The sequence below is a fragment of the Danaus plexippus genome (genome assembly GCF_018135715.1).
Source record: "Danaus plexippus chromosome 18 unlocalized genomic scaffold, MEX_DaPlex mxdp_20, whole genome shotgun sequence".
Classification (NCBI taxonomy): domain Eukaryota; kingdom Metazoa; phylum Arthropoda; class Insecta; order Lepidoptera; family Nymphalidae; genus Danaus; species Danaus plexippus.
The window spans coordinates 1,285,354-1,310,753 of NW_026869853.1; the positions used below are offsets into that span (position 1 = coordinate 1,285,354).

The 25,400-nt window shown below is 29.5% G+C and overlaps 1 protein-coding gene across 3 annotated transcripts in view; it reads right to left on the reverse strand.

The window, feature by feature from the left end:
• Positions 1–352: 352 nt before the first annotated feature.
• Positions 353–25,400, reverse strand: part of LOC116772985 (synaptogenesis protein syg-2-like) — a 64,906-nt gene continuing 39,858 nt past the window's right edge. For 2 of the 3 annotated variants that reach the window (XM_032665327.2, XM_061528531.1), the window contains 16 exons: positions 15,248–15,380; positions 13,134–13,342; positions 10,834–10,944; positions 9,398–9,604; positions 8,546–8,691; positions 8,081–8,231; positions 6,646–6,776; positions 6,132–6,291; positions 3,754–3,915; positions 3,113–3,247; positions 2,604–2,807; positions 1,514–1,663; positions 1,287–1,404; positions 1,094–1,221; positions 734–834; positions 353–591 (listed from right to left, as the gene is read on the reverse strand). In XM_032665327.2, coding sequence (XP_032521218.2) covers positions 478–591; positions 734–834; positions 1,094–1,221; positions 1,287–1,404; positions 1,514–1,663; positions 2,604–2,807; positions 3,113–3,247; positions 3,754–3,915; positions 6,132–6,291; positions 6,646–6,776; positions 8,081–8,231; positions 8,546–8,691; positions 9,398–9,604; positions 10,834–10,944; positions 13,134–13,342; positions 15,248–15,380 — 2,360 coding nt within the window. In that variant the 3' untranslated portion in view covers positions 353–477. The remainder of the gene's footprint in view (positions 592–733; positions 835–1,093; positions 1,222–1,286; positions 1,405–1,513; positions 1,664–2,603; positions 2,808–3,112; positions 3,248–3,753; positions 3,916–6,131; positions 6,292–6,645; positions 6,777–8,080; positions 8,232–8,545; positions 8,692–9,397; positions 9,605–10,833; positions 10,945–13,133; positions 13,343–15,247; positions 15,381–25,400) is intronic. The other variant, XM_061528532.1, reaches the window with a different exon arrangement.

Below are 25,400 nucleotides of genomic sequence, written 5' to 3' on the forward strand. Positions count from 1 at the left end.
AAGTAATAAATAATAATGACTAAAATGTGATATTTCGTTTTCAGTGTAAAGAAGAACTTATGCTACGAAATGACCTCGACAGTTTTGATGGCACTATTAACTAAATTGCCTTCATTGATGATGCGTGAATTGTAATGAATCATATTATTGCTGTCATGTAATTATGTGGATCGGATTGCTTCCGTAAATGGATATCGATAGGTACATTTACATTTCAATATTATTTTAATTAAATTGTTTTATGTAATAAAATACTATATATACTAATTAAAACCACGCAAGTAGTATGTCACCACTAGTAAATCGTAATTTTCATGTTTTGTTTATAACAAAGGTAGAATTAAAAAACAAGTTTCTTAATTAAACTTGATTTATTTTCCTCTTTATTTATAATATTTACAGTTAGTTTATCACAATTTTCACAGTCAATAAATATAATAACAAAAAATTACAAATTTGCCTAATTATTTTATAACATTATACACAACTCTCTGGACCTGGTATTTCCTCAGCAATGAGATGTTCTCGTCTGCTGAGCGTTGAGGTACTTATAGTTACTAGTTTGTTTGCCATTGTGCTCGAGGATGTCGACTGCAAAAAAATGTAAAACTGATTCACAGAATTTTTTTAAAGGTACACAGATAACACATTGGTAGGCTGCCGTAGTCAGTACTAAAAAAAAATATTTATGTGAATAGAATTCTATAGCCAAAACTTTTAAAGTTAACTGTACCATTTTGTCGGATATACTCGCTTGCTCTCGCGAATCGCTCTCACTTGTATGAAAAGTCCCATTTTTGACAGCGTCCACTCCACAATCTAAAGAGTTCCCATCTAAAAAATATATATGTTTATATTTACAGTTTTACTAAAGGCTGGCTTTCAATATTTAAAGAATATGTTAAACGTACTTATTTGTGTACGAGTTTAATGGGATGTAAAGAGTTTTTACTTTTGACACTTATAATATGATATTAAATAAAATTACACAAGCAATTTATTGCATGTTATTTAATATGCTTCATATTTGATAATAAAGACGTCTGTATGTAACATTTTTGTTCGGATAAATATATATCCTAGTAACTCTTACCAGGTTGTGGGTTAAGAATATCTGGTTGCGCCTGTTTGGGTGGTTTTAACGTATATGCTACCACATATTGTCTGCCATCAGAGTTAAGTTGAAGTTCCTGCGTTTGTTGCTTAGACGTTGCTCGAGCCCTTTCATCATAAAATATTAATTGATAATTTAAATGATAATTATATATACTGTTTCTGTAACTCACCTCTTCTTCCTGATAAACAAAATTGTAACTAAAGCACAGCTGGTACAAAATAAAATTGTCAAGATGATAGTCCAAAACGCTGTGCTAGACATACCCGACATCAAGCTTTGGCTTCCATCTAAAATAGGAATATCTTTAGGACTTATATTTAAGATATAAATATATAATGTATTAAGTGGCAAAGTATATTTAACGAAATAATTAGCCGGCACGAAACTAAAGAATACCTGTCCGTCGCTCCGGGTCTTGATAAGACAGGGCTTGAATTACAATTCGATCTGAGGCTCCTTTGTCGTTTTTAGAATGAACGGTGAGGCGCAACGCTTTCCCTCCCGACCATAGTACCTCAAGTGGCACTAGGAATACTACAACTCCGTCTAATTTAAAATGAAATGAAATTTCATATTCTAAACTTTTAACAAAATATCTAAGGAACTCTAAGGAACTAAGGAAATTTTTTTCCCAGCATATTAAGATTTAACTAAACTACAAATAGAAATACAAACTATTAGTCCAAAAATAATAAAATTATCTGTATTACAATCATTATTTGAAATAGATTTCTATTTCAAGGGTTGAGGATTATTTATTGATAACATTTAAGGTCATCAAAGTAATTTATATAAAATACAATGACATTCACAAGTAGTCGGAGTAATTATTATTATTGTAATGACGTATGGTATAAAACTCAATTTTAATAAAAAGTGAATTCATGATAAATCGAAGCAACACGGTTTGGTTCCGGCCAGCTAACGATGTAATTACTGCTGTATAATTAATGTTATTCAAGAAATAGCGAACATTTTAGAATTCAATTACATTATGAGCAAAAGTAAGATTTTATTATGATGATTTTCAATTATATTCAACTATAACTTTACCTTGAATGATATTTTTAAAATCTTATTTGATGTAACTGTATTTATAGACGGCATTAAACAAATTCCATTACTGGTATTTATGGATATCTTGTAATTTCAATACGTAACTACTTACAGTATGGGTAAATATTTGATAGCGTAAGTGACGTGTTTGCTACGGTGAGGCATAGTGTTTATATACGTAAGGGTAAATACTAGTAAATAGATGCTCTTCTGGTATTTGCATATTTATTCGGAGCTAATGTAGAAATTTTGCGTTTCTTTTATAGCAAAGAGCGCTGAAAATAGCCTTTAAGTTTACCGGATTTTGTTTAAATATAACAAGAACAATAATAAAAAGACCAGAAACGAGATACGAGAAAAATAAAACAAAAATTACTCTACAAAAATAAATCTTAAACATTGTTAAATTGCTTCAGAAGCAAAAACTTACTCGTCTCATTAGCAGTAATATTCAACCTTAAAACGCCAGAATGAGAGTCCAAAGCTTCCAAAACGACAAGTTGTGGTAGACCCCCATCGTATCCCGCGACACATTTGACAACAAGATAGTCAATAGCTTCTTCAATAGAGTCTTCGATCCAATTTGAATTGTTTCCAGTTGAAACTGTACAGTTTCTTGGTGGAGATGGTCTTGCTAAGGTTATGTAAAATTCTATTATATATAAATAGTTTATATATTATCTCAATCCTTAATCTCTCAATTGTGATAACAGCTTATTAATTCATAAATCAGCAACAGTTCTATTATGTAATTATTGAGTTTCTTACTAAACTTCTTTTACAAAATAATGATATTTAAAAGTACATTTTTGGGTAATGACATTTTAACTACATACAATTATTTCTTTGAATTTATTGATACGATAAGAATACAAGCATTGTTTAAAACTTTTATATAAACTAAGACAACATATTCCAGCTCGATCTAAGCTCATTTACCTGCCGGTACAATCTGAAAGACACAAGGCTGTGCCTGTTGACCGACACTGTTTGTTCCTCGACACGTGAGGGCGCCGTAGTCTCTTTCGCTCGCGGGTGTGTACCTTAATTCGCTGGTGCTGCCATTCAACGTACCTTCGTAAACCATGTGAAATAATTAGAACTGCTTTTATATTTATTCATATAGATTTGTTAGTAGCAAAAAAAATGTGAAGAATTAAAATATTCCCTTTCGATCGGTTTATTCATGTTAATTTGAGAAATTAATAATATGCCATTTCATAGAGCCAATTGAATATTCATTTATGAGAATGTAAAATTCTCACTAGAGCAAGATTATACAGTATATCAGATATAAATGAAACTACTACTTTTCTGATTACTACGCGTATTTTTATTATGTTCATCATATTTCACATCTCGTCTGCCCGTGATCACGGTTGCTGCAAAGTAACCGAAACGTCGGGAGTATGTAGTTTTTAAAATAATAAAAAACGCGTAGTAGTCCTAAAAAAAATATTAGTTTAATTTAAATAAATACTCTTCGATCTCAGTATATCACAATACTCGTGTAGCTTATAAGTTTCAAGGTTTGAATTACCGCTAAGAGATTAACTTTAACAAATAATAAAATAAATTACCATATCTTGCCGGTGATACATTGAAACTCTCTCCACTATTGTTAAATTGCCAAAGGAATACGACATCAGCTGGGTCGGCATTCACAGAACAACGGACTTGAAGAGACTCATCCAAAGCAGCTCCAACCACCCTAGGTGATGACATCCCACAGACAGGTGCATCTGAACATTAATCTTATATAAAATTTTCTAAGAGTCGGAGTTCAATAGTAGTTAGAGAGCACGAGTGTTCTCGAGAAACATAAGACTCCCAAGAGTATAAAATTCTATTTAGACCAGTTAGTTTTCTTTATAGAATATTATCCACTTTGTGAAATAGATTTATTTTATAATATATTGACTTCAATAAAGAATTTGTTTATTTTAATTTTATTATGTCAAAACTTAAATAGATTTCTTTTTATTAAAAATGATGATACTGTTGACGATGATATTTATAAAACCTTAATTGAGGTTGATGATGATATTTATAAAGCCTTCACCAATGTTTTCTACAAATCCGTCAGTTAAGAAGTGCATGAATTCTTTATTCTTATTTAGACAGGATAGCGGGCATAGCAAAAAATTGTTTTTAAAAATCGATATATGTATATATATATCTATATTATGACAAATGTATTAAATCAAAATAAGATAATATTAAGGTGCACCACTGTGGTAACTAACAAGTTTCTAAAACTGATATCTGTCTGTCCAAGTCTAAAAGGAAACCTTACACAATTACTTTGAATTGATATAATATGTTTCTAGAACACGATATGAAATGTTACTGAATTCAAAAGGAAATTTATTCTGGGTTAGCGAACTGGAACAAAGCTCTATGAATTAAAGTGGAGCCACAAAACAGCAGATTGCAAAGGTTGCAGAGTCGTAGTAATATTGGGCAATAATTTCGATGATTTACTACAGTACCGCCTTCAGAGCCAATTACTATGCGGCCGGTCCGGAAGGAACCGGTACGTCGATCCCAACCGCAATCATTTGAATACCTACCCGCAGACACATCAGTATTTATAGCCCTGTAATTCATATTCCGTAGTGACATTTTATTGTTACATGTCGTATCCGACGTTTGTTAGGATATGTAAATTGTGTGATTATACGGGATGCGGACTATGTTTTATGAGATAACGATTAACAAGGAAAATGTAAATTTTGAAATGTAAAATACAACTCCATTAACATACGTAACCGCCTTTTTGTTGAAAGTAAAATGTTATGGGCGTTAAAGTCGTGATATTAAAGTCATAAATACGAAAACGCCCAGTCTATATTTCTATCGTTGATTACACAGATTGAAACAAATGTTATTTGTATAACAGTGTTCAGTTCCCGAAACGTCTATTGTGACTTTTATATAATACTGCCTGGTAATTAAACTTCCGAATTCATATGAAAAGGAAAAAAAAATAAATGTTTCAATTATATAGGTCATATAAAAATCAATCTTGTTTTTAATCCTAGGTTCTCGCACACATTTTAATATATAGTCTTTCTCTCTTACTCACTTTAATAGGATTTTAATTACAATTTAAGAGTAGCAAACAAATTTTTAATAACTTTCGGTAGCCATAAGACCTTTATAGGTCAGGTCAAGTTTGAAGTTAATATCACGATCAATTGTTAACGTATGAATGTACCTTCATAAAGATATTATACGTCGACTTGTAATTAATTACGGCAAACTACCCTAAGGACTGGTATTAATTTAATTACGTCGGACTTATTTTTATCAGCGCTATGTAATATTGTTATTTATTTCCTTGAGATATCTTATCTTTATTTAAGGAACACAGTAAAGTGATATCATAATTGCTTTTATATGAATTCAACATCTATAATGGTATGAAACAAGAACTTTTAAGTATTTTAATAAACGCTTTTGATTTGATTTAACTGACAGTTTACAAGTTAATATTTTTCTACTTTCTCACAAAGGTAAATTTCTTTTTTAATGAACTAACTCTTTGTGATATTCTGTATGATTGGATAAAATTGAAAACATAAAAAGCAATTATACATATTTATATATGTATAGTTTAAATTGTACATTGTTATATATACGAGTATCTATACATGATAGTATCTACTTAATAACGACGGAATTAAAACAGATTTTACGTCGCTATATATTTTGAAAGACTTATGATTGCATAAAAAAAATATTTTCAAGGTAAACAGATTACAAAATTATGGTTGGTAAACAAGATTACGTTCATCAACTAAACGTACAATAAGATTTAAAAAATATATCCTTAAATAAAAAACGTGAAATCATGAAAAGTGACACAGTTACAAGAAAATCAAATAAAAATGGTAATGGAGTATTTCAAACGACTAATAAATGTGTTAAGCTTTACTAATATGAAGTGCCTCACATTGCACCCTTAGTAACACTGTCTCGCTAGAAGTTTCCCCCCTCGCATTCGCAGCCCTGCATGAATATTGGCCGGCTTCCCGTCGCGTCACTCTTTGTAAAACCAGCGAACGGGTGCTCAGGATTATACCAGATGTCATGTTCTGTGTCACCTGTCTGTCCTATGTTGGAAATCATTATGAATTAATTATGAAAATTGCGTTTTCAATGACTGCGTTTGCTTTTTTATCATAGCATGATTCTTTTAAAAATTGTTTTGTTTCACATAATTAGCTAAGCTGGTTAAATTAACATGACAAGAATATAATACGTCATAATAAAGTACCTTCTATTAAATGCATATAATAAATTTGTCGCAGATTTAAACTTCGATTGTACCTTCGTTGCAAAAGTAAAAAAAAAATATTTTAATGTAATTAATTATTTTTTGTATTTTTTAGCTGTAAGGTTTGTGTTTCTAATTCTAATATAACTTCAACTGTTCTTAATAGCGCAAGTCCCTGATCAATACTCACATTGTGATACCATGTTATTCTATGCTCCCGCGGGTTTGCTTTTACATTACATTCAAAGTATACATCATCGCCCTCCTTGATGTCATGAGGATTTAGTGTGCTGCCGAGTGTCAAAGACACCAAAGGGCTGTCTGCAGAATAAGAGAGGATGTTCATACAATATAATTTATATTTTATAAAAAATAAAAAAATTACCGAGGCTGGAAAAACGTATACACGTAATGTTAAGAGATTTTATTGTGTGAAAGACAACACTCAAGGAAACAGAATGGTGGAATGATTAAAAAAAAAACGAAATTCTATTAAAATATTTTTTATACATAATATACATTTATATTTATTTAATAAGTTAATGAAAGTGAAAAAAAAATATTTTTTTTCTTCAAACAGAAACTGTTATCTGCTTTAGAATCGTACTTAATTAATTATAGAAGTTGACTGCGCAGCATCATACCATCAAATTCACAATGCTCTATTGGGCACAATTACATGGGTGATGGTAACCACGTTTGACGTTCCTCTCTTTGGTCATACCGATTGCAACTACTGACCCGGATAAATTGAATCTTACATAGCACTAGTTTCTAGTTGACTAGCAAATATTTTAAGTGACTTGAAGTAGATTTGGTGACGTTAACCTATTTGAAAATTACATTTAGCTGTGAATGAGTAAGTTGATCGTATTGAAAAATTTAATTTTATTGTAGTTCAAAATTTATCAGAACTTTTAAATGAAACTAATATTTTTTGGATATACTTCGGGACACCGTAACCGTATTGGGACACCTTCGGGACCTCGGGACCTCAGGACACCGTAAGCGCATTCTGCTTGCATCCAGAGCGGTACGCCAGAAAATTAAGAAATCAATGGCGGTAGATGATAAATAACAGGACCAACTGACAAACATTCACTTCTCGTCTGCCCGTGATCACGGTCGCTGAAAAGTAACCGAAACGTCGGGAGTATGTAGTTTTAACAAAAAATAAAGCGTAGTATATCCCAAAAAATATTAGTTTCATTTAAATGAATAAAACTCGCGAAAGTCTTAGATCTCATTATTTATCAGAAATTTTATAAAGTGATAAATTTTATTCAGTCTTGTGGTATATTGGTAATTAACACTTGTTTACCGAAATTTCAAATCACAGTGAAGGCATTCTGTAATATATATCACTGTAATAATATACACTTTTATTTCAATTAATTTTTTAGGGATAATAAATAAGTTCTCTATTTTATTTAGATTCATGAACAAAGCTTCTTTGAGCGTACTTATCGTACTTAGCTTAGGTATATATATATGTATAAACATATATATATGTATAAACATATATATATGTATAAACAGAAGAACTATCGCATTTAAAACATCAGAAAATATTTTATTTAAAAGTAAGAAGCTATAATTATATTATTTGAAAAATTAATACTAACATACAACATTCAGTTTAAGTTGGTCGTCAATCGATTTGCTGGGAAGCGCAACATTTACAGCCACACATTTCACGATCAAGCCGTGATCTTCCGGCGTGGGAGTGAATACTAGTGTACTGACTGTCCATGTTTCATTTGAATGATCACTAACCTAAAAATGCCAATATTTATTTAAAAAAACTGAATTTAAAAAATAAAAAAATTATTAGAATGTCAGATTAATGAAAAACCACCAATTTTAAAATATCTGTCACCACAGAAAAGTGTCTGTATAAAATCTAGTATATATAAGAAGATTTACATACATGTATTATAAATAAAATTAATTAAAATTAGATTACCTTAATGCTTCATTTATAATAGATATATGAGCCATTAATTAACCCACCATAGTGTTTCAAAAACAAGTTTTAATTTTCAAAAACAACCCATTGAATTCTAAATATTATACATTTTACATCTTACTTCATTCTTCTCGAAGCTTCTGTTATCCTTGTACCAAGTTACTTCTGCTGGCGGGCGACTGCCTTCCGCCACACAACGTAACGTTGTCGTTGCACCCGCTAGCAATTTCTGTGGCCGGTTTAAAAGTGATACCGACAGTGGTGCCACTAAAAGTCCAATAATAACGTAATATTATGTCATTTTATATAGAGTACTCTTTTTTGTACAGGTTACATTAAATGTAATATATTTGATGCAGATTAGTTATTTATTTTAGTAACGGCGAATAATTTAGATTTTTTAAAAAGAAAAATGCCTATGCATGGTATTTTATTGCCCAACAAATTGTATTGTACACGCGTTTTATTTGAAACTATTTTTAATTGTTCTCGTTGGAAGCAGCCACCGACACAATGGACAAAATCCACTAAAGCAAAGTTCTATGTACCTTAAATTACTGTGTGAGATATAAAACATTTACTATGGTGACTATTTCATTACATACTATGTTTGGAATACATTTGAATTATATTATGTTAAAATAACATTTATCCAATATTTAATTCACAAAAATTATGTTTCTTATTTTATATAGTTTGATAACAATTTTATCTTTTTTTAAGGATATCCAAAATTTGAATTCTCTGATTTCAGTTACAAATAACATGTTTGAAACGCACTCAAAAAAAGTATTAAATAATCCTGACTAAAATATATCTTAATAAAATAACTTTCTTCAATGTAAATACACATGTTTTTTTACGAACAAAGTAAAAGAGCAGATTCTTATATTTTCTAACCTACTATAATTGACTTCCAAACAAGGAAACTTCATATAAGTACCATTGTTTATTTTCTTATTTCCATACTTACAATTCATCTCCAGCCTAACCGCTTTCTCTTGTGGGGGCACAAGATGTGTGTTGCCTGCTCTACATTTAAAAGTTTTATTTAGGTCTCCTCTCCTCACGTGCTGAAGCTCCAATCTATTTACAACCACGTGTGTGTCTGTCTTTTCGCCAATATACTGTGTTGCTGGAGTACCGTCTATCAGCCAAGATACTACTGGTTCTGGTTTTCCTATAAAGAAATTTAAAATATACACATTGTAAACAAAGGACCATTCGTAAAGTTTTATACCAATTATCTTGCAAGTAGGGCCCTATCTGTATACGTAAGAGTCGCAAGGTTGGCAATGTTCCAGGTAGGCAATGAGCGACTTTAGTCATAAGATGGGCTATTTAATAAAAGTATCTGGAAGTGTTCCCAGAAATGAAAGCATTTACACCACTGTGCTAGGCAATAATGAAATTTATTCCATTATAAAATACATACATTCAAAAAAGACATTAATCAAAATACTGTTATTACTAATTCTAATAAAGTTTCAGCTCTGTATAAAACAGCAGATTTAACTTTTATATAATATTTAGAATTAACTGACTCTACAAAAAAATCACATCCTACATCAAATTACTACATTAATTACTATAACATTCACTGTTAATTCTTAAGCACACAATCAAAGATAATCCTTCCAGAGTACAGTTAACATTTGACACATAACATCATTAATTCTAACAACTTTTATTATAAGGATGAGAATTGAAAAACACTGTTATCCTTTAAAAGTGGCCTACTATACTGGCGAGCAGCCAGCCGTCCACACTGCGGACTTTTCAATGAACTCATCGAAATGAAATATCTCTTCCAATGTTTCCATTAAAGAGTCAAACGTTAAAAAACTAGATGTGTGTTAATTTCCATTATCATACTAGGTGGCATCAGAGACATTATGATTCTATTTTTTTCCTTAAACTCTGATAAAAGCAAATATGAATACTTATGATGGATGTTATATGTGGAATTGTGTAATCTATCTTGGGAACGATATGTCACTATATATTAGTTTTATAACAACAGTAGTTACATTATCAGATCGATCAATAGCTCAGTCGTTAAAGTTGTAACATATTAAGTCGTATTGTGCACATAAACAATATTTCAAACGTCAAAAAGGTAATAGAAAATTTGACGAATGATTATCGCACTATAGCCGCATGCACTATTGTTGATTGCATTGTTTGCGATGAAATATGAATAAATTAAAAATTCATAACAACAAAGCATCCAATTTTACAATATTACTTTAATGGCTCACTTAAAATCAAAAATACTTCGTATTGAATTTTCAAAGCGCTTATAACAGGGGATCTATATAAATATGACATTCTCAGGGGATCCCATATAGGTATTATATTTTTAAGACATAAAATAAATTGTATTCATTAATGCATTTAGTACATTACCTCCACGAACTTCACAGATAAGTACAAGAGCTGATCCTTCTTCCACGGGCCCGAACACGCCAGAAATGTCACCGCCAGATTTATCATACAACAACATTTGGTGCGGCGGTACTATAAAACATTTTAAAATTATTACATATATCATTCAAGGGAAAATTAAAAGATTTATCTAATATTACTTGAAATATAGCTCTGAAGCATAAGTTACTTTAAATAGATAAGAGATATCAATGAAATATCAACTATACACAGTATATGAAGAACGAACGAAAGGCTTTGAGAAATGTATTCGAAATTTCAATGACGAATAAAATTACTTATTATTTATCAAAAATTATCTTCCTTGAAGGTTACTGTCAAAGAAAATATGATTTCTAATCGGCTTATGAGATATGAATGACTCGGTATATGTACTTTGACCAAATTTCTCTTGGAGTAAATTATATCATAATATAATATGCGTATTTAGAATACTTGCTAAGGACCAAATATAATTTAATTAGGGTGCGAGACGATCCATTGAACGATAAAAGCCCTAACAGAATTATTTAAATTCAGTTATGAAATGTCAAAATTGTCAATAGAAGATATTTGTATGGAAGAAATGAGATTACGTTTAAATTCAAAACAAATACCTGAGGGAAGGTAGTACGATAATTAATTTCATAAAATTAAAATCAATAATAATTACCTAATAATAATATAATATGATGTTAGGAATTCGGGTGAAAATTTCATACTACTGGGCCAAAATTTCATTTACATATTTTGCTTAGTCTCTACAGACTGTTGTCAAGATTTTTATTACTTCAATAATTAAGATACTTAATTAAGATACATAATTTTACTAAATGTAACTATGTAGCTAAAAATAATAAAAGTTGACAAAAATTTATTCATAAGATTTCGATTGATTTATTTACAAAGATCTTAACATTTTTCTTCTTTATTTGTAAAAAAAAGTTATGAAAAGTAAAATTCATGATATATACTTATATACTTGTCTGATTTATTATGTTGGTAACACCTGATTACACGTTCATTGTAAACGCAGTTTCTTTGCCTACAAAAGATTGCAAGCAAATTGCTTCTTTGTAGTACAAGCTTAATGGATTTGAATGGAATTGCACATATGGTATGCTGACTTTAAACGCTTTGTTCTTTTAAACGAAATTCGCCTCCCTTACCCCTTTGTTTCTGTTTAATAGGGTAATTTGTTGAAAAAAAAATGTCACATTTCTAAGAAATAGGCTACTAGGTGTCAAATTTTTCTAAGAAATGTGTTCCCATTTCATGTGACTGCTATGATATATACGCTTCATAGTGACAATTCACTTATTTAATAGTAGATTGTATAAACGTATTGCATGATTTTACCATCAGCATTATATTGATTTAAATAAAATTTTACATGACATAACACTTTTTAAAATTATAATATATATTTAATTTCTAGCACAAAAATTTTGAAACCAATGACTTTTGTTTAATGGATTGCACATTCATATTATCAACGGTGCGAAATATTATAGAAATGGTTTAATGAGTTATAGCAACCATACGTACCTCAAGTCACAAACTACTGAAGAGTTATATTAAAAAGTTAATAAAATTTGTTATAATATGAAGTGAGATATAATACATTTCTTACTACCCTTAGTAGATAAAGTCTTTTGTTTAAATTATTGCTATATGGTGGGTAAGAGCATTCAAATTTAAATGATATTAACTATTCGTAGTCTGAAAAGTCCTTACGACGTATTCTTTACATTACTAAAAATACATTTACAGCTATTTATTGTTACAAATGATAAATTTATAGATAATAAACAACTAAAAAGAGAAAAAGTGTTTATCTATTTAAATCTAATTTCCTCTTATATTCAATCTGTCTTCACCAGATTTTATCTATGTCATCGTTGGCGGTTTTTATCAACGTGGAGCTTAGAACCCGGGACGACAGACCATAATTAAAATGTCCGCGAAACGTCATTACCCGCCTGCCATGCCCCCATTCATCCATAATGACTAAATTGATTTCGTCTCGATTTTTATATTCCAGAATAATATTTTGCATTATTTTACAGTATTTTTTTTAAATAGCCCCTTACTATAGATATTATTATATCAATTTTATCATAAAAAATTAAATATTTATATAATTTTATCAATTGAATTAAATTAAACTTAAAATATTTAAATTATGTTGGTTTAATAGGTTAATTTTATGTGTAACACGTTGATTTATAAGCCAACAAATAGATAAATAGTAAGCATTTCAAAATCTAAAAGATACTCACCTATGACGATGAGTCGTATTTGAAAATTCCTCGTGGGAGAATTTTTAAAGTCAACTCTACACCGGTAGGTGCCTTCATCGTCCAATTGAACGGAACTCAAAGTTAGAGCTGCAGGTCGTGCTACTGTCACAAAATATGCTCGAGGTCCAAAAGCACCAGGATCTGACCATTGAAGGGCTTTATTGAATGATCTGCCCCTCACATCAAAGCTGAAAAATTTTTATTCAAGCATATGCCAATTACATTCTACGATGTAACTAGCTCTGAAATTTACGCTTCGATCACTAATTATGTTTGTGAAAAAAAATGTATATGAATTTGCAATTTTTTTAATGACACAAGGGGAATATTTTCTGATGGCAAGAAAAGCAATGAAATGGTTTAGATAAGTTTCAACAATTGATTTCAACAAAATTTTATTAGAATAAAAAAAATAATCAAAAATTATATTTATGTTACTTTAATTACCTAATGATTCAAAATGAAAAGCAGAGACATCAAATTTTTTAATATTTTTTGGAAATATCCAAACAAAACATTTTTATGTAAATAAAAGAGGTTGCAAACACAGTCACGTAGCTGTACCAGTTTAATAAAAGTGCGTAAATTGGCACATGGTCCGTTCTTTAATTTATTTTGTCGGCAAAATTTTTGAATAATATAAGAAAAGGCGACAGTGAAGTTTTTCAATTTCCGGACAAGGTACCTTCGCATTATCCGACTTTCATTCTAATTTATATAGCAAGAATCTCTGAGATGATTTGATTATATACCCTGCTGTTCGCAGGTAAATTTAACAATTTAAGTAGGCTTTTTATGAAGGCATTATCCCCGCAAAACGTTCGTTCCGCCAGCCGTTATTGTCGCGTAGATGCTTATAATTGCAATTTCGTGTAATCGGTCCCTCGGTAAACAGCTACTGTGATTATTTCAATTTTATTTAAATATGGCGCTTCAGTGTCTTGTGGCTTGTCCTTTTATAATATTATTTATAGCAAATTATTATTTCAGGTAAATAATATTTTACAGTAACTGAATTTATTTATAATACACATGTATATACTAATGTAAATTTTTATTATAGTTTATTCTTGAGACAACCGCAGATATGAGAAAGATTTTTTTATTACGAAATTGAGATACTGGATTGTAAGTACAATAAACCCAACAAAAGCAATAAACAAAAATCTACTGTATATAAAAAAAAATTATAGTTTTTGTTATTTCGTGTAAATTAAAATTAAATAATTATGATGTTTTGGAACAATAAGCCGCTGTATCTCATCAAAAAGTTAACCATGGAGTAGGCCTTCCTTGAAAATTTCTCGGCAAGTTATGAATAAATAATATAAATGATTTATCGTCTGCTTAACTTGTATCTTCATTAATTTTTAACCTACTTTCCGCAATTTCTTTTTCGTTATATAAAGAAAAAAAACCTTATTATTTTTTTCAGATTTCAATTTTGAATCAATGTTGATTATTGAATATTTTTTCTTAGACTAATTAATTATTTTCAATGAGGGTTCCCTTTTAAAAACATCGGAAGCTATTAGTTTGTTTCTATAGATTCTTGAGAGACGGTTCTTTGATCGTAAACATTTTGAGCCTCCAACAAAAGATAAGGATTTTTTTTACACAAAGGCTAATGGAACTCCTAAGTGCTTTCATGGGCTAATTTGATGTTTACGATCGAATGACGCTGCCCTGTCGGAACTTGATGACAATAAAAACCCAGCAAAGCAAGTGTGATCGCTAACGAGCTCGCGTGAAACGTCTTAAGTGCGTTTCGTTGTAAGTGTATTTTCTGAAAGCTAATTGGATCGACTAGACTCGGCTTCTGTTCATCCGTTTAAGGTGACGCCAACGGTTCATTAACATCGCCGTAACTGGCTTAGTTATTTAGTGAGAATATCTTCGAGCAATAAATTTGTCGTGAATTTGCGTTGCTCTACTAACTCTTAACTTTTTATAAACGTACCTTAAGTGTATGTGTAGAAGTAATGAGTTGTAATGTATTTTACAGTTTTATGTAAAAATAGAAAATAATGGCGAGTGTTATGTATAAATTGCAAAAGAATTGCACAATTTTAAGTTGCTTTTCAGAAACATACCTATAAATTGGTTTACCACCGCTTTTTCTAAACCAAAGTACCATATAAACCCTGTCCTCGTTGGTATCTGGCGTGAGGTCACACGGCAGAGATGCCGTGCGACCCAGTACTGCATCCACCTCAACTGTTGACACTGAAGGACAAACAAAAGGCTTTTTTAAGATTATTATACACAGTAACTATTTTATATCCAACTACTATCTAGTTCCATTTCTGCATAGGTTTATACAAATGAAATGTTAACAACGGTAAATTTTTGTAATAGTAATTAGTTATTGGAGTTTAATACCTAAACAAATTTGAAGTAAATGCGGAAATTAGAAGCAATTTCTCGTCAAAAGATAAAAATGTAACTGTAAGTATAAGACAGCGACGAAATATAAAAGTAATCCCTAGAGTAATACATTTATTCATTACGTAAGTAATTTAATGTTAACGGCGCGGCTGTAGGTCAGGAGCTACCAACCACATGCACTATATAATTTTTATAATACTTTCGTTACATAATTGAATAGATTTGGTAGGGTTCATTATTGTAGAGAATAGAAATAAAAGTTACATTAATATTCATAAAATTAAGATAAATTTTCTATGGAACAAAAACAAATAGGAATTAATTTCCAAAAATGACAGTTTAAATAATATGATATGACATACGTAATACAGCAAAAATTTTAACATCAAAATTACATCCATTATTATTCAAAATTTTTGGCTCTTATAAAAACAAAAAATGAGTCTCTCTGTAATACGTTCATTTTAGTCTTAACATTTATCTCGGCTTAGTTAATTGGACTCCTCTGTTTGTTCTCTATACATAATTTATTAGTGTCTTGCTGCAAATTCTTAAAGCAGAATGAATATTTTGCAACTTCAGCCTCAAATGGTAGTCTTTTGTATAATAGACAAAAATATTAAAGAATCTTCAATTGAATTAAGGATTTGTAATTGTAAACTTGACTTTGTTCATAAAACATGATAATTTTACTGTGACAAAATCAAAATGTCATAAATGATGACATTTTCTTTAAATGCTTAAGAATTATTTAAGAATCTTACATACAATAAAATAAACTTCTTGTTAAGTGTAAAATCTCAATATATACATATGTATGTATTGAGATTTTACACTTAACAAGATATTATATATAGGTATTAAGTATTTGATTTGTGATAATTTCTTTAAAAGGAAAAACGAAATTTTGAAAACTTTAATAACCATAACCTCGAGTAACTATGTTTACGGAAAGGTTATGACTGATAAACAGGAGAACCATCCCAGCAAATTAAATTAAAACTAAAACTTCATAGCTTTGTTGCAAGTTTGGTTTTAATCAAATCGTGGTTATTAATGACACTTTTCACACGGGTCTCCTTGATGTTCCAATCCGTGATGTGACATTTAGCAATGTGTTTACAAATGTGACACCATTACTCGACACACCTATGTAGCTGTTCTTAATAGATATAAAGAATTTATCCTGAGGTAAACTGCTGTCTTTCCTTCCTGTAGGGTTAACAAATTTTGCTCTAGCTTAGACTTGGGATCAATAAATTTTTTGGGCAGTTGCCCAAAGTAAAGTATCGAGATTACCTTAATAACTAATACCAGTAGAAGATCGTCGCATTTCGAGGAAACTTATGTTCTTGCTTTGCAACCCATTTTATTCCTCTTACCCCAGAACTGGGTTTATGTTACCCCATAATTGTGCTGTCATTTCCATAACTACGAGCTTCCTCTAATATCAGGTTGTTGATGCCCGGCAAAAATAGTGCTGCAGATAAAAAGAACCAATAGGTTGTACGCCACTTGTACAGACAAACAACAATTAACAAGTCCTCGGAGACTTTGACATCTCAGGCAATCTAAAATCCAGGCTTCTTGTGGTAGCGGTTGCTACAAGGTTACCGAAACGTCGGGAGTATGTAGTTTTTAAAATAATAAAATATGCGTAGTAACCCGAAAATATTAGTTTCATTTAAATGAATACTTGTAAATTCTTAGATCTCATTATGATACAGACTAGATTATGAAGTTTTAGGTCAATTTTACATTTAAGCTTACTAAAGCCTAAATAAGTGGACGGTTAAGTGTTTGACTTTAAAAATTGTTACGTTATATTGTAATAGAAATTGTAACATTATGCTATTAGTAGACATTATAGAAATTTATGATGTGACACAATAAAAAACTAATTTCAAATATATTGGAGTCGGTACTCATCAATCACGTCACATTCAACTTGTTAAAATGTAACAACTTTCAAATTGAGGAAAGTGACATGAAATTGACAGGAAAATCTTCAATACACTTGAAAGCTTTGTTCTCGAACATGTCTGCTTACAAATCGTGTTACTTCGTTATTTGAAAAGAAATGTCATGATACGAGATGACTCAATGTCAATTATCTTGTCTCTTTAAAAGGGATTATGAATTAATAAAATGATTATTTATTAAACCTCTACATTACATAGCTGCTACAGAAGCACCATCTTGAATAAATTCTAATATTTCTAGACGTAGTAAAAATATGATTAGCACTATAGGTATATTATTATACCTTAGCACTATTTATACCTTATACAAATATCTAACCACTATAAAAAGTTCAACAATGTACCACACTAGTGCACCTTGAAAACATCTGTATAATAACAGAAATGAAGGTGTATGAATAATTCATAGCAAGCGATCAATATAATAGTACCCTTGCAGTTTGAACTTTAAAGCATTTATAGACATTCTACAGACTTTGACTAAATGATAGTTTCTTTGAAATATTGCTTTACCACGTTTATGTTAAAATTCTTTACTTACAGCTTTTTTAAACATAGTATCTCAGCATGTGTCGGGAAATGGCATTTAATGATAAAAACAAAGGAAAAGTTGTGAGACATAGTTGAAACAAAGGAAAAGTTGTGAGACATAGTTGAACAGAGGAAAAAAGTTGACATTCAGGATAAGAAAAAATAAAATATTACTTATATCAAAAACTAAACGTTCTAGTAGAAAATCAAAAATATACATATTACACAATTTGAAAATTTATAATAATTTTCACAATTTGAAATGCTTGCCTTTTCAATAAATCGAATTATTGTTCAAACTTATAAATATAATTAGCCAAGTTCGTCATACTCTCAACTCTATAGTATAAGTCAATTTTATTTTGGATTACACATTAGATTCCTCTTATAACGGTAACGTAAATATTTAAAAGAAAAACAATAATGGCAAATAATATTAAAAGTAATCTGCAATTTATTTAATTTCAATAAACTGTATTTTTCTTATAATAAGTTATATATAATCGTGATAATATTGTTTTAAATATTTAACATACATTCGTTTCATAACAACTTCTATTGATGTAAATAAAGCAAAGTTAGTAAATAGTAACCTAATAGACATCAAATATACAAAGGTGCTTATTATGAAATATGTTACTCGCATTATTGTGGCGAGTTGCGGCATCGTACCGGGCAGCTTGGAACTACTTTGATCACGCGATCGTCGATCGTTTAAAGGCCTAAAAGTGGTAAGAATAAAAAGACAAAAATATTTTTCACTTCCTTATAAATGTAATAGTATTAAAATTCTTTATTATATATATCGTATTATTAATTACTGTTTTCTATTGCTTTTATTTCTTTTTATTACAATCATTCATATATTTCAAGGTTGATATAAATTTTTGATAAAAAAGGCTTTAGAGTCAAAAAAATTTGGTAAATATTATTGTAAGTATACACACACAAAGGATTTCCTTAAGAAGTATTAAAATAATAAATATTTATGTATATTAATGTATACATGCATATATATTAATCCCAGCTATATATAATACAATTCATATTCATTTCATACATACACACCCATCTAATGAATAATTTAAACATTTATGAAATTACGGATTACTAATTAGAGCTTTGAAGATTTTCAGATTATAAGCTTTTGATAAGGTTGTTCCAAGGTTTGCTTTATGTAATATGAAAAAATTAGAGTAGGACACAGTACTATGAGAGGAAATATTTAATATGATACTCTCAGTGAGCGATAGGTTTAAATTACAATATTTATTATTATTTCAAAACACTAATAAAAATTAATAATTTTAGAACTAAGGTATAAAGAAGAATTACAACATACTATTATACATACATACAAACTTGAATGTATATATATTTTTTGTACAAAATAGGATAAAAAAATCTAAATCATGAATAGAAGGGTAATAATAAGATCTAAGACTTTCGAGTTTTATTCATTTAAATGAAACTAATATTTTTCGGATATACTAAGCTTTATTTTTTGTTAAAACTACATACTCCCGACCTTTTGGTTACTTTTTAGCAACCGTCATCACGGGCAGACGAGATGTGAATGTCTGTCAGTTGGTCCTGTTGTTTATCATCTACCGCCATCGATTTCTTAATTTTCTGGCGTACCGCTCTGGATGCTGGCAGAACCTATCCAGTTAGTTACCGTTTGCAAATCTTTGTTACAGAGAGTCCAACACCTTTGTGATGGTGACCACCGAAAGGCCGAGCTACAGCATGTAAGACATTCTCTCACCATCAACAAACTGCTCATGCCTCAATCGTTCACATCTCGTCTGCCCGTGATCACGGTTGCTGAAAAGTAACCGAAACGTCGGGGGTATGTAGTTTTTTACAAAAATAAAGCACGCGTAGTAAATCCGAAAATATTTATTTCATTTAAAGAAGGGTAATGTTTCTTCGACTCCATGTAGGTATGTATATTTCTTTCCTCCAAAACTGTAACGGCTTTATGTATTTAAGTATTTTTATATCGCGATATTTCTCAAGCAGGAATCAAAATCAACACAAAAACAAAATTAAGAATTTTTGGGGCAAAAAGTATTGGAATCAGAATAAAAATTTTTTATCAGTGTGTACGAATTAATATACTCGTACATTTCCTATTCCAACTGGACATATTATATGTTATAATATGTAATAAATCACAAAAAAAATAATTAAATATGTCTTTCTAACTTATTAGCGTTGCAATGAATTAATAAAAAGGACTAATATTTACGCTTTTGGGATTTTTATTTTGTTTTCACTACACGGTTATTTTTTCTGTTAGTGATTGGTTATCAATGTCAAAAAATTCATTACTTTTAACGTTAAAACTATAAATTAATTGGCTATGTATATTGCCTATTAATCTGTTATAATAATGAAATCTAAATAAGTATAAGGATGCACTAATCAAGGTAAGCAAAACCGAAAAAGCTGTCATGAAATTATATGATTTTCCATTTTATATAATTATTTTTTCCTATTATTTTTTTAATAAGTGTTCCAAAAAGTGTTAAGAAGAAGAGCGTGAAAGACGCTTTCGATGGAATTAATCAATGGAATAAGTATTACACCAATAATAATTTATTGAGCAAAGAATTCCATTAAAACTATTAATATTTTTAGATAATAAAACATTGAGTTCACTATATTTCGGAAATCTGTACCAATTTATTACAAATATTGCACGAAAATTTTAACTGTTCCATTTGATTTTTATATTATTTTATTCTTTTATAGTTTCCAAGAAGTGTTCAATTGAAACATTCGAGATTTTAATTTCCAAATTTACAGAAATTGAGAAAATGATATAATATTAATATTTACAAATTAATTAATATACATTTTTTAAATATATTTAAAGAAATTGAATCACTGATCATATTAATAGCTAATTCCAAATAACAATAGTAAAGAGAATATCAAAGGCTCGTCTGTTTATAAATTGCTCCAGCTTTCAATACGGTGATAACCAGACTGGCGTGACATCCGAAATCGATTACGATTCAAATCCATCTCACGGAATCGAAATCGGTTCGGCATCCGCGAGGGAACAGCACTCCCATTGGACACGTGACTTGCATTCAATCATCGAACAATATTTATATTTTGGCTATAATTGAACTACAAAGTTCAGTTTTATCATAAATCCGAGTATGCTATATGAGCTAATAATACAGTCCAATATACACTAATAGTTAATATAACGCAATATCCAACTAACAACTCATTAAACGGTAATTATTTATTAATTTAGTAAGGAAGCATTTATAATTGATTGGTAAATGTTTACACATGAGTAATTTTATCACGCTTAAGCGTAATAATCTAAAATTAACAATGCCATATCAAAATATCAAGGAAATACTGCCATTTTATATTAAGTAGCTGTATAAAAGCGGAGTTTTACAATAGGATTTATTTTATGAATAAACTATGATAATAATTCCTTAAATCTGATATTATTTCACAAGAAAAGGTATTAAGGTAGTAAATGCTCTTAACGTCTGAAGCTCTTAAGTTCGAAACAAGGCCTTACGTACAAAAGCATAGCGTGACTGGAGTTTATTCATAAAAATAGCATTACGTTTACAACAAAAGTTCTATTGAGTTACGAACTTGTTAGAGGTACTTTCTTTTTGCTATAAAAATAAGAAATTCTTCGTATGTTTCATGTATAATAAGATTGACGAAGTTCTAATATTGTTGTGTATTATTATTGTCGAATTTATAAAATTTTAAGAACATTAAACATCCTCGTCTGAAATAGTTTTATGTTCAGTGGGCGATAAATATTAAGTAAATAAAATCGACTAACAATATTTCAACAATATCAAACACTCAAATATAGATGAACAAAGGAGAAGAACAAGAGAAAAAAAATACTGGAGTAATATTACGATTCGTTTATAGAAATCAAATAAATACACTGTTATACTCAATTTGTTTTATCTTGACTGTTTTCAATGTTGCCTTTAATGGAAGTCCTCTTTGAAAAGGCTGTTTCTGTAATGATTTGGCCTCTTGAAAGGCGTAGAAGGATTTTTGAAATGTTTGAATCTTAAACCTTTCTAATCTAACATTAATTAAGGTACCGTATAAAGGTTTTATTACACACAAATTAACAGAGTAATGTAATGTTTAGTAGTAATGTAAAGAGATTATTTGCACATTAAAGCATTAAATACAAACAATCAATATTTCCTTAATTGAAATTAAACATTAACTTATTCATTTGCTTAATAACACGTGACGAATCGACATTTCATCTATACTCCATTAAGTCCTAGAGAAACTTATAGGTGTAGTTTCAGAGCTCGTTAAGAGCTGACAAGCTCAGGTAGAGCATGGTTCGTTAGTGATGTGACGCGAATAGTCGCCACCATATCGATCTTTCGAATTTGCTTGACTAAATTATGGGTTGCGAGGAAATTTATTAGGTAGGTAGTAAAAATCACATATTTTTTTAAAATTGGTTAATAATACTTTGTTCAATAACGCTATTTGTTCAAATCCTACAGTTGATAAGTGAATTAAAAAGTACCCAAACGATTTTAATATAAATAGTATTAATTTGTCTCTTTGGTTTTTAAAGGGAAAGATGACCACTTAAATATTAATTCACCAAAATGATTATTAAGTTAAGAAATAGTTAATTTGATGAAACTGCTAGCTCGGCCTCCCTTACAGAAATGATTGAAGTTTTAGAAGGAAAAATAATAAAATTAGAACTATAATTTAAGCTTGTTTTGTCTTTATGTCTATTGTAATGAAATATCGTAAATGTATACTATAATATCTATTATTAAATGTGCCCCAAACAAATGTTTGAACAGTCAAATTAGACGAAGACAAAGTCAGTGTGTCATTCACATGCTTATTACATTACTATTGTGTGCGAAGTTTATGAATGAAAAACACAAAACTGTTTGCTTTATTTGGCAATACAAATACTTGGTAACTCTTGGTGATATAAAGAGTAAAATTTTTGTGTCAGCTGACGGCATTCTTCATGTTATTGCACGGATTTTAAATGTACACATATTTTTTTACGCATCACAAAGCGTAAATTTTTACAGAATAGTCCAATTTCGATATCTGTTTTATTCAAAAAGTTACACTTCAAAATTTATCCCAAATAAATCTAACTTAAAAAAATTCATCTCGAATTGATGTAAAACAAGTCCTGAGTTACTGTTTAACTGCTGATTGCTGTGTATATTTAACCAAGCATAACTTTAAACCAAGTAGTCTTATTTAGATTTTTTTTTACTTCGAGGTATATCGAAAATTTGGAGCAATATAAATTTAGAAAAAAAAAAATCCGTTTTCGGGAAAAAAAATCGTTTTTTTTTAACTTATAGCACTTAGTAAATTAGTTTCAGAAGAATTAGAAATAAAAGCATACATGTAAAAAAATAACGAAACGAAAAATCAATTTTCGTTTCAATCTTCAAAATAAAGTATAAAAAAATAATTTAAGTAATTTTCACCTTATACTTATATATTAATGTTGATGTCAGTTAATATTGATTTCAAAGTATGTTTCGTATACTTTTTTTATCCTTAATCATGTTATCAGTCAGAACTTAAAGGTTTCCATGTATTAAGAAACAAAAAAATAAGCCACAATTTAAATTATCTCACTTGTGAATCAGATTGAAATTTTTTAAAAGAAATTAAGAGCGGATATTTCATATTATATGGGTATGTTAAATTATAAAAGTCATAAATAATAATTGATTAACATCATTATATATATAAAAACATAAGCATTTATAAAACCAAATATATGATGAATAACATTGGAAAATGTTTTCATTAAACCTATTTAAATTTTAACATTTCAAATTAAAACAGCAGTGCTCGACCATGTTAATTATTTTGTTCTCAATTTAAGAGCATAAATAATAAATAGGCTTGACCATATATTATTTGGTTACAAGTTTGGACCCTCGTCTGTCACGCTGATGTCATGCCTTTCACAATTAGGCGGTGTACTGCTTATGCGCTTAAACGGCTATTTAATTACTCGGTTGAATCTTTATAATTGTATTATTTAACTCTAAAATATTAGGATTACAATTTAATATATATTATTGGTATAATTGGCGGTCGTTTTTCAACTAACTGAAAACTAATTTCGTTGATAAAATATGATACATACATAAAATTATACTTCATATGATATTAATTGAAATAAAAGACATACAAATCCATAACATGCCATTCATAACCTTTCAACATAATTTAAGTAGCTCGAGATAAGTTGTAATAAGTGAAATATTCAATCCTAACATGAATTTGAATGAATATCACAATAAATAAATATTTAGATGAATAAAAAATAGTTTGGAGAATTTGAGAGATAATTCGTGTGATAATATGACTTACAATCTTTTTCTATTAACTTCATTTACATGGGCCTAAGTTACTTTTAACAAAACAACTATTATTCTTAGTTCCCTCGAGAATTACACCTCTACATTATTATGTTGTATACGCATCGTAAATATTAATTAAAACATTCAGTAAATAGCAGTAACAAACATTTTCCAGCCATCGACGATTACAAACCTTCGCGTTATATTTAAGTTGGCCATAAATAATAATATATGTCGGCGCAATAGTATTCATACTCGTTTATAAGGGATAGTTGTTGAATAGGAATTTCATTCATTTTAGAGGGTAGATGTGCTATAATCAATGTCATGGTGTACATGTTTTTTTTAACAATGCTATTTGTTGTGTGGATCGTTTAATGATTTGTATTAAAGAACTATAAATATTAATTTGTATCGTGATTTAAAAAATGTGAAGATAAGTCATTCTGTATGTTTTTGTAAAACTGGAATTTAAATAGTTATCAATTTGCAATCAATATTATTTAATCATATTTTTATAATCGCTTCAGTTGGAATAAATAGTTTGGGTGATTTAATAAATCATTACAAAAACCTATATTATGATTTGTAATTATTGAAATGACTCAGATTATTGATCGTAAGTTAAAATTTAGTAATAGAAAGAGTAAATGTATTGACTTCATAAAAAATATGTGTATTCGAAAATGTTGTTTATGGAGACACAGTAGTGTAAAAGCTATCCAGGTGGAAGTTATTTAATTATAAGTGCAAGTTAAGTCTGAAATAAAGTAGTGCAAGTGAGTGTGAGTGCTTTATTTTTATAATGGATAAGCCGACTGTTGAAAATAGTGATAGCAGCATTGCTGACGTCAGAGTACCAAAAACTCAAGCTGGACATGGTCCTTTGACATATATAAGGTATGTATTTTCATGAAATTCTATTATTTGAAATAACTTGC